General features: G+C 45.1%; 1 protein-coding gene across 3 annotated transcripts in view; it reads right to left on the bottom strand.

Annotated features, from left to right (window-relative positions):
• lyrm9 (LYR motif containing 9) overlaps positions 1-8,790 on the bottom strand; it is a 20,558-nt gene extending 11,768 nt beyond the window's left edge. Inside the window, exons 1-2 of one of the 3 annotated variants that reach the window (XM_055657585.1) lie at positions 8,652-8,790; positions 4,881-5,047 (exon numbers count right to left, since the gene is read on the bottom strand). In XM_055657585.1, the coding sequence (XP_055513560.1) occupies positions 4,881-5,015 (135 nt within the window). In that variant the 5' untranslated portion in view covers positions 5,016-5,047; positions 8,652-8,790. Of the gene's footprint in view, positions 1-4,880; positions 5,048-8,154; positions 8,401-8,651 lie in introns of those variants that run through there. The other 2 variants (XM_055657587.1, XM_055657586.1) reach the window with 2 other exon arrangements.
• Between the last annotated feature and the right edge of the window lie 1,616 nt (positions 8,791-10,406).

Genomic DNA, 10,406 nt, shown 5'->3' with positions numbered 1-10,406 from the left:
GGCAAAGTATTAACATCTGCTGCAATAAATCCTTCCAAATGTTTGAGTGTAAACATTTCTATCTATTTAAACAATGACTTATTCCTCAATCATTCAAACATGTTTTCTTTTGAGTAACAAAACCACAGTCTGCACGGATGCCACTGACGAAATTAGACCAATTACTAATGCTATTTCTGGATAGAGTCGTCAATGTTACACAGCCTGCTGAGTAAATACAGTGAACCTTGTTCAAGTTAATAGATCAATATGTCAACAAATGGTTTTTCTTGACTGCCTCGTAAATAAATTCTGAGGAAAGCATATTTACAAACTCTGGTAATCTGAGTTATCAAAGCCAATCACATCAGTTGTTTGCATAGTTTTAATAATTGGTTATTGATATGAAGGGCAAGATCCAGTCTTGATATCTTCTCGGCGATTGTCTGAATCCAATGCCGTTTAGGACGTGTATAAACTAATGGGAGCGCTGATTTTAGGTAGTGGCATTCCATATGAAAATTAAACTTGGACCTTTCGACTTCCCCATTATAAGTATTTTGCTTTCTCCGACTTCCTCAGTCTCTCGGATCCTTCCACTGACTTCAAACCAAAGCCACTACTCCGCCGTTACCTCTGGTCTCATGTTTAGTTTAGTTTAAGCTACAGTGCGGAAACAGGCCCTTCGGCCCACTGAGTCCACGCCGACCAGCGATCCCCGCACATTGACACTATCCTACACAGACGAGGGACAATTTAAATTTATACCAAGTCAATTAACCTACAAACCTGTATGTCTCTGGAGTGTGGGACGGAACCAAAGATCTCGGAGAAAACCCACGCAGGTCACGGGGAGAACGTACAAACTCCGTCCAGAGAGCACCCGTTGTCAGGATCGAACCCGGTATCCTGGCGCTGAAAGGCAGCAATGTCGACCACTGTACTGCCCAGTGTTCTTTGGCCTTACCAATGTTTGAAGTTAAAGTAGGAACTTTAATGCGATTCAGACTGTTTGGATGTTCCTGCCAACAAAGACCACATTTAACAGGATCCAGCATTGGATGCTAATAGGATTTAACTCAAAATCTAATATTAAAATAGACACAACATGCTGGAGCAACTCAACGGGTCAGGCAGCATCTCTGGAGAAATACTTGAGTCCAGAGATGTTGCCTGATCCGCTGAGTTACTCCAATATTTTGTGTCTATCTTCCATTCTAGGTTCTGCCTGTCTTCAGTTCTTCAGCCAAGTAGTGATACTTCAGTGTAGGTTTATTACTATTTATTACTGAAGTACAGTGAAAGGTTTGTTTTACATGCTATCCAAACAGGTCAGGTATACCATGCGTAAATATAATCGTCAAACGCAAACACAACAGATAGAACAAAAAGGGAAGGTTACAGAGTGCAGAATATTGTTCTCAGCATTGTAGTGTAGCACTCCCACAGACAAAGGCCAATGTCATTGCAGTAAAGGTGAATCGGGCAGAGCACATAAAGACTCGTCTTGCTCTAATGTTTTCTGTATGATTCATCATATGATACGATACAATATGATAGAACTTTATTCATCCCCAAAGGGAAATTGGTCTGCCAACAGTCCGAACACCCAACAAGGTACACGGAAACTTGAAATTAAAATGAAATTAAAAGTGAAAATAAAGAAAAAGACAAGCGAATGTTGGCTGCCTGCCATGTGCACAGCACCTTAACCGAAGCGAACAAACAAACAAGCAAACGAATGCAGGCTTATCCCCTGGGCAGAGGAGCCTAAGACTAGAGTGCTTTCCCCCCCCACACCAGGTCCCCATTTGTTCTCCCACCATCCCCCCCCCCCCCCCCCCACTGGGTCCTCCATTGTTCTTCACGGCGATCCCCCCACACCGGGTCCCCATTGTCTTCCCCTCCCTGTTGCCGCCGAGGTTCTCATTGCCTCCGAAGCCTCACCGCCGCCGAGGCTCCCGTTGCTGCCGAGGCTCCCACTGCTGCCAAGGTCGGCTGTCCAAACACAGTGCACTGGAAACCTGCCTCGCCAAAACACGCTTACAATATCATTGAATCTTCCAAGTATAAAAATGTTTAAAATCACCGTTGAGGCGTAAACATTGTTTACTACTCTGATCGTCACTGTACCTCAGTACACGTGACAAGAAACCAAACTTAAACTCATTGTTTGGGTAATTTCAACACATGTGAAGGTGCTCACTTATTAAAGAAATGAATGACAGCTGAGTTATTCCAGCATATTGTGTCTATCTTCAGCTACTCAGTTGAGATTGACTGAGCAATTGCCCAAGAAAAAGGAGGAAGTTCATTAAGCAATAGTTTTCAGTCAAATGCCTGATAACTGAGTAGCTCTCAGGATGATAAGCATCAACGCAATAATGCTTTCCGTGCACCTCCAAATGTTGGCACCCATTCACATAACATTGTTGCTGATGTAGCTGCATTGTCATTCCCATTCAAATGCAATCAGAAATGAATGTTCTTCCTCCAAAGCACCTGGAGGCCTTTCACATCATGGAAGATGCAGGAAGTGTAGTTCAGATTCCAATCCCCTAAACTTCCCCTAAATTCCGATCCCCTAGGGGTGGATGTAGATTGTCCATAATGCTAATTAGTGTATGGATGATCGTTGGTCGGCACGGACTCGGTGGGCTGAAGGGCCTGTTCCCACGCTGTATCTCTAAACTAAACCCGGATTCAATCCTGACCTTGGGTGCCATTTGTGTTCTAACTGTGACCACATGGGTTTCCTCCGGGTGCTCCGGTTTCCCTCCCACATCCTGAAGACCTGCAGGTTTGTTGGTTAGTTGTCCTCTATAAGTTTCCATTATGTAGGGAGTGAATGTGAAAGCGGTACAACATAGAACGTGTGTGAACGTTTGCCCGATGGGCAGCGTAGACTTGGTGGGCTGAAGGGCCTGTTTCTATGCTGTATCTTTCATTTCAATCATTTGCCAGTTTGTCTTAATTATTGGAGAACTGCCTTTTTAAAGGAGGTTCCTTAATATTAGCCCGAAGAAGGGTTCCGACCCGAAACGTCACCTGTTCCTTTTCTCCAGAGATGCTGCCTGACCCGTTTAGTTGCTCCAGCATTTTGAATCATAAAATCATGACAGCCATTATTCATGAGGGAAATTGTAAAATCATGAGGGGAACAGATAGGGTGAATGCACAGAGTGTGTTACCCAGCATAGGGAATCAAAATCAAGAAGAGATATGTTTTAAGGCGAGTGGGCCAAGACAATGTACTTGTAATTCTCTGCCACAGAGAGCGGTGGAGGCGGGTTCTCTGGATGCTTTCATGAGAGAGCTAGATAGGGCTCTTAAAAATAGCGGAGTCATGGGGATATGGGGATTAGGCAGTAACGGGGTACTGATTGGGGATGATCAGCCATGATCACATTGAATGGCGGTGCTGGCTCGAAGGGCCGAACGGCCTACTCTTGCATCTATTGTCTAATGTCTATAATACGAACCTGAGGGGCAACCTGTTCATTCACAGGGTGGCGGTGATAAAAAAACAAGTTGCCACAGGAGGTTGTGGAGGAAGGTACCATAACAGCATTTAAAAAACACATGGATAAGTACAGGTACATGGATATGAAAGATTTTGAGAGACAAAGGCCAAATGCAGGCAAATGGGAACTAGCTTAGATGGGGGCTCTTGGTCGGCAAGGGCGAGTTGGGCTGAATAGCCTGTTTCCATGCTGTATGATTCCATGACCCTAGATCACACTAATGTGTTACAGACAACATACTTTCAACAATAAGAAGTTTAGTTTAGAGATACAGCGTGGAAACAGGTCCTTCGGCCCACCAAGTCCGCACAGACCAGTGATCCACGCACATTAACACCATCCTACACACACGAGGGACAATTTACAATGCACCAAGCCAATTAACCTACATACCAGCACGTCTTTGGTGTGTGGGAGGAAACCGAAGATCTCGGAGGAAACCCACGGGGTCACAGGGAGAACGTACAAACTCCGTACAAACAGCACCCGCAGTCAGGATTGAACCGGTGACTCTGGCGCTGTAAGGTAGCTGCTCTACCGCTGTAAGGTAGCAACCCTACCGCTGCGCCACCATGACATCCTGTGTGTAGAATGATGAAAGTACAGGTCCACCACAGATGAAACCCTCGGTTCTAGAGCCTCTCTGGAATATCCATTTTGTGGTGACCAACACAGGGCGATGCCTGAACCATCCATCTAGGCTGCCGAGGGGCAGAGATACCCGCCCGCAAAGTCGGCCTCAGAAATCGGCGATGGGACGGATCTGCCGGCTCCTTCCAGGCCGGACGTTCCAGAGTCCTGGCCACAGGGGGGCAAATTCGACCCGCCGATCAGCTGCGGAAGTCCCCATGAGGTTGAGATCGGCCACTTCACCCGGCCTAGGCGCCACATTTTCTGGTGATCGATGGTTGGTGTGGAATTGGTTGGCCGCACGTTTGATCCCGACTACGGGTGCTGTCAGCACAGAGTTTGTCCGCTCTCCCCGTGTCCACGTGGATTTTCTCCGGGGGCTCCCAGTTTCCTCCCACACTCCAAAGATGTACAGGTTTGTAGGTTAATTGGCTTGGTATAAATGTAAATTTTCCCTAGTATATGTAGGATAATGTTAATATTTGGGGATCGCTGGTCGGTGCAGACCCGGTTGGCTGAAGGACCTGTTTCCGCACTGTATCACTAAACTAAACCACCCCCCTATTTGGTTTGTAATTTGCACTATAAGATTATACAAACTTATTTCCCCCTTCCAATATTACAATGTTCATTTCCAGAATTAAAAATCATGGATGGAGAAAAAATAGTAAGTTAAAATTTTAAAGTGCCATAATAAGGAAGTGCTTCAAAATATTTGAATAGTTTGTTTCACGACATTGAACACACCTGTCTAATTGTATGCTTGTAATGCTGCTGTATGGTTTGTGTTGGAAGGAGCCTGCAACATCGAAAGAGGTACCGATATAACTGGAGAGGCGTCCGTACCAATTCTGCACCGGGCAAGGGCGGCATCTTCCACATTTACGACTTCCTGCCTCAGCTGATGGCCCGACCTGAAATACACATTTTGATGAGTTCACGAGAAGGGCGGCACGGTGGCGCTGTGGTAGAGTTGCTGGCTTACAGCGCCAGAGACCCGGTTTCTATCCTGACTACGGGTGCTGTCTGTACTGAGTTTGTACGTTCCGTCCGTGACCAGCGTGGGTTTTCTCCGGGTGCCCCGGTTTCCTCCCACACTCCAAAGACGTACAGGTTTGTAAGGTAATTGGCTTGGTAAAATTGTAAATTGTCCCTAGTGTGTGTAAGATAGTACTAATGTGCGGAGATGGCTGGTGGCCCGAAGGACCTGTTTCTGTGCTGTATCTCTAAACTAAAACTAAAATAAACTTAGGAATTGGAAGGAACTGAACATCCTGCATCAATTTTTTACATCATTGTTCTTGCAAAAAACTAATTGCATGATTATTTTTAAAGCCAAACTTCTTAACGTTCGTATACATTTATGAAATAACTTAATTCCTGCAACACCCAACTCATGAATGCCAGATGGTTCCCGACCTGAAACGCCACCTATCCATTTTCTCCAGAGATGCAGCCTGACTTGCAGTTACTCCAGCGTTTTGTGTCTATCATATAAACAAGCATCTCTGCAGTGTACTGTACACAGTGGCGCAGTGGTAGAGTTGCTGCCTCACAGCGCCAGAGACTCTAGTTCAATGCTGAGTACAGGTGCTGTCTATACAGAGTTTATACCTTCTCCCTGTGACAGCGTGAGTTCTCTTCGGGGGCTCTGGTTTCGTCCCACACCCCAAATATGTGCAGATTTGTCGGCTAATTGGCTTCTGTAAATTGTTCCTAGAATATAGAACTGGACAGCGGGGTCCTGGTGGGTGGAAGGGCCTGTTTCCAAACACTGCAAATACATTTCTAAATACATCATAAATGGCAGTTACTTTTACACGTCGCACCATGCGTAATGCGTGCATCACCCACACGCACCCCATGCGTCATGACGCATCGACCTATTTTACATATGACGCGTAAATGAGGCGCAAATGACGGCCAAGTGGGACAGGCCCTTCAGTCTTTCGATTGAGAAGAAAGATTTTAAACTGGGTTCTGATGCACGAACATTGAACGGGAAATTTAACCATTTCTCTCATCTCACACAGCTGCTTCCCTGGTCTGAAGGGTACTTACAGCAGTTTCTGCTGTATTTCAGCATCCATGTTTTCAATTACGATTGAAGTCAAAAAGTTTAATTTAGTTTGGAGATAAAACATGGAAACAGGGCCCCTTGGTCCGCCGAGTCCACTGATTGCCCATTACACACTTGGACTGTATTATCACACTTTCACATCCACTCCCTACACATTAGGGGCAATTTTGGAGAGGCCAATTAACCAACCAACCAGCACGTCTTTGGGATGTGGGAGGAAAAGGGAGCACCTGGAGGAAACCCACACAGTCACAGAAAGAATGTGCAAACTCCACAGAGACTGCACCAAGGTCAGGATTAAACCCAGGTCAAACTCTGGCGCAGTGAGGCAGCAATTCTCAACATTTAGTTTAATTTGGTTTTGAGATACAGCGTAGAAACAGGCCCTTTGGCCCATCGAGTCTGTGCTGACCAACTATCACCCTGTTCTATCCTACACACTAGGGACAATTTGCAGTGGCTAATTAGCCTACAAAGCTGCATGTCTTTGGGGTGTGGGATGACAGCTGAGCACCCGGACGAGACCCACGCGGTCACGGGGAGAATGTACAAACTCCGCACAGACAAGCACCCATAGTCAGGATCGAAACTGGGTCTCTGGCGCTGCGCCTACAAACTACTATGTAAGTACAGTATGGTCAGAAGTACCGATTTCAGTTGGGATATTAAATCAAAGCTATTTGCTCTCATGGTATTATTTTAAAGAGCTGAGGGAATTTTTTTTCTCCGAACCTGTATCACTGCGAGTTTAACATGTTAATGCTTCAGAGATCTTGCTGCACATAACTGGACCGTAGATTCCCTGCATTTACTTTATTTCTTCACAGTAACCTTTGCAATAAATTTGCAGTAACTTTACTTCAAAAACAAATTTCTAAATCATGGAAATTCGGACTGCAGAGAGAAGTCGTTCACACCATGGTGTCCAGTGGTTTCTCAAGTTACTTCCACTTCCCTTCTCTTGATCTACATTCTCTCAGATAGTCTTGCACTACGTAAATTGGAACAGCACAGTGGCATTGCTGGTAGTGACTGCCTCACGGCGCAAGAGATCCAGGTTCGATCCTGACCTCGAGTTCCGTCTTAGTGAGGAGTTTACACATTCTCTGCTACCATGTGGGTTTCCTCCAGGTGCGCCGGTTTCCTCCCACATCCCAAAAACGGGCTGGTTTGTATGTTAATTGTCCTCCTGTAAATTGCCCCTAGTGTGTAGGGAGTGGATGCGAAAGTTGAATAGCATTGAACCAGTGTGAACAGGTGATCGTTGGTCAGTGTGGAATGGGTGGAGTGGAGGCCTGTTTCCATGCTGTAGCTCTAAACTAAACTGAACTAATCTCCCCACCAACAACTTCCAATTTCTTGGAACGTACCTCGAGGTCCTGAGCTATTGGGAGAGGATGGGCAAATTAAGACTTTATTCCTTGGAACGCAGGAAGGGTGATCGCATAGAGGTGTATAAAAACCATGAGGGGAATTGATAGAGTGAACAAACAGAGTATTTTACCCAGAGTCAGGGAATCAAGAACCAGTGAAAACAGGTCAAAGGAGCAAGATTTAAAAGAAGCCCGAGGGGCAACTTTTTCACTCAGAGGGTGGTTGGTATATGGAACGAACAAGCAGAGGAGGTAGTTGAGACGGGTATTATAATAGTATTTAAAATGTATTTGTAAAGAGACAAGGATAGGAAAGGATTAGGATATGGGCCAAACGTAGGCATATGGGACTAACTGAGATGGGGCATCTTGGTTGGCATGGACGAGTTGAATCGAAGGGCATCACTGACATCAGGAGTAATTCACGGTAGCCAGCTCGTCAACCAAGCAGCACATTAAATGGGATGCGAGAGCAAATTGACAATGCACTTAGACAGACAAAAATGCTGGAGAAACTCAGCGGGTGATGCAGTATCTATGGGGCATTTATCTTCCTTTTTTTGTCTACCTTTGATTTTTCCAGCATTTGCAGTCTTTTCTTAAACACATTTAGACAGAGTGGTTAAGAATACATATGGTGAGCTATTCTGTGCTCCATGTGTGGTGCAGGTTGCCCTTGCACTGGGGCAGCGGCCTGCTCCGCCACGGCAGGCCTCGGCCTCGGGCAGAGCCAGAGCCGGGCGCGGTGCAGCAAGTCCCGGGGACTCCTGCAGCAGACACCCACGCGGACGGAGCTTGCAGCACTGAGACTCCTCCACCTGCTGCACCGTGGGGACCAGAGGCTCTCCTCCATCGTGGGGCCTAACAACTCCTCCACCGTGGAGACAAACAGCTCCTCCACCGTGGGGGACAATGACCCTCCTCCACTGTGGAGCCTAACAACACCTCCGCCGTGGGGCCAGAGGGGGGTCTTCTCCACCGTGGGGCCTGGAGTTTCTGTTGAACCATTGGGGCTGAGACCTCTACCCCGGCCTCCCTGTCCCTGGTCGCCCGGCTTCCCCTCACCTTCCTGCGGCGGCAGCACCCGGACGGGGCGGGAGGGAGCGGCTCCGGCGCAGTTGCTGCACATTTAAAGGGGCCGCGCACCCTTTCAGCTGCATAAACAGCAACAGCATAACCTGATCCTCACCAGAGCCGCCCAGCAAACATCATTTACTCTCAGTTTTCCAACGAGCACAATATTTAAAATGCTACTAGGTGCTGGAGTAACTCAGCGAGCCAGGCAGCACCTCTGGAAAACATATGGATTCAGATCAGTGCCCTTCTTCAGTCTAAGTGAAGAAGGGTGCCAGTATCTTTGGTGCCAACCCAAAACCTCACCTATCCACCTTCTCCAGTGATGACTGCCTGACCTGCTGAGTCTCTCCAGCATGTTTATATCCTTTTTTAAATAAACCGGCATCTGCAGCTCATTTTTACAACTTGAAGGTGAGAATTTGTCTAGTTTCCATGATAAAGTCGTAATAACAATAATAATAATAATGAAAAATTTATTTCAGACTCAAGGTTCAGACAAAGGACAACATTACATATAAATACATTGCATATAAAAACACCGTAAAATACATGTAAAATCTTAGTAGATAGACAAAAATTCTGAAGAAACTCAGCAGGTGAGGCTGCATCTATGGAGCGAAGGAAATAGGCATTGTTTCGGGCCGAAACCCTGCTTCAACGTTTCAGCCCGAAACGTTGCCTATTTCCTTCGCTCCATAAATGCCTCACCCATTGAGTTTCTCCAGCACTTTTGGACATTTATCCTCTTTGGTTCTACACATCATAACAGCACTCCTATAAGCATTATATTTAATATCATGTTCCACATCATACACAGAACATCTATTAAAGAGCATAGAATGATACAGTGTGGAAACAGGCCCTTTGGCCTAACTTGCCTACAACGGTCAACATGTCCCAGCTACCTGTATATATGTGTGTATATGTGAATGCATACATACATACAAAAATTATATATATATATATATATTTGTATGTATGTATGCATTCACATATATATATATAACATATATATATATATAATATACACACATATATAATATATACACAATATATATATACATTCTGCATATGCTGAAGATTTTGGGATTAAATTCAATTAAAATATTGGGTTTAACCATTTAAGGTAAGCACTCAAATGTTTTCTCTCTAAACAAATGTGGCTGTAACTTTCAGTCTCAATTTGCTTCTCTTTTACTGTCACTTTTAATGTTTAAGTTTAGTTTATTGTCCCGTGTACGGAGGTACAGTACAAAGCTTTTGTTGCATTCTAACCAGTCAGCGGAAAGACAATACATGATTACAATCGAGCCATTTACATATATATATATATATATATATAAGTTGGTCGGTATGGATTTGGTGGGCCGAAGGGCCTGTTTCCACGCTGTATCTCTAAACTAAACTAAATTAAACTAAACTAAACCTAAAACTGAGCTAAACTAAACTAAAATTGAACTAAACTAAACTAAACTGAACTGAACTGAACTGAAGTAAACTTCGGACTTGTCCATTCACTTGGCACAGTTTCTCTTCCAAATCACGTTGCCTGACCAGCTGAGTGCCTTCAGCAGTTTTTGTTTTTGAAGCACATTGTCTCATCTGCTTCTTCAGTGCAGCATCAAGGATGTGTTGTGATATGAACTGGGCTCTCTCATACCTGATGAGATGACAAGGATATCACTATTAGCCCTATGCGGAGTGTTTAAAGTTGGCACCCCATAATTCGAAGATGAGCAAGGG

The sequence above is a fragment of the Leucoraja erinacea genome, chromosome 28, assembly GCF_028641065.1.
Source record: "Leucoraja erinacea ecotype New England chromosome 28, Leri_hhj_1, whole genome shotgun sequence".
NCBI classification, from domain to species: Eukaryota; Metazoa; Chordata; class Chondrichthyes; order Rajiformes; family Rajidae; genus Leucoraja; species Leucoraja erinaceus.
This window is presented reverse-complemented; position numbering and strand designations above follow the sequence as displayed.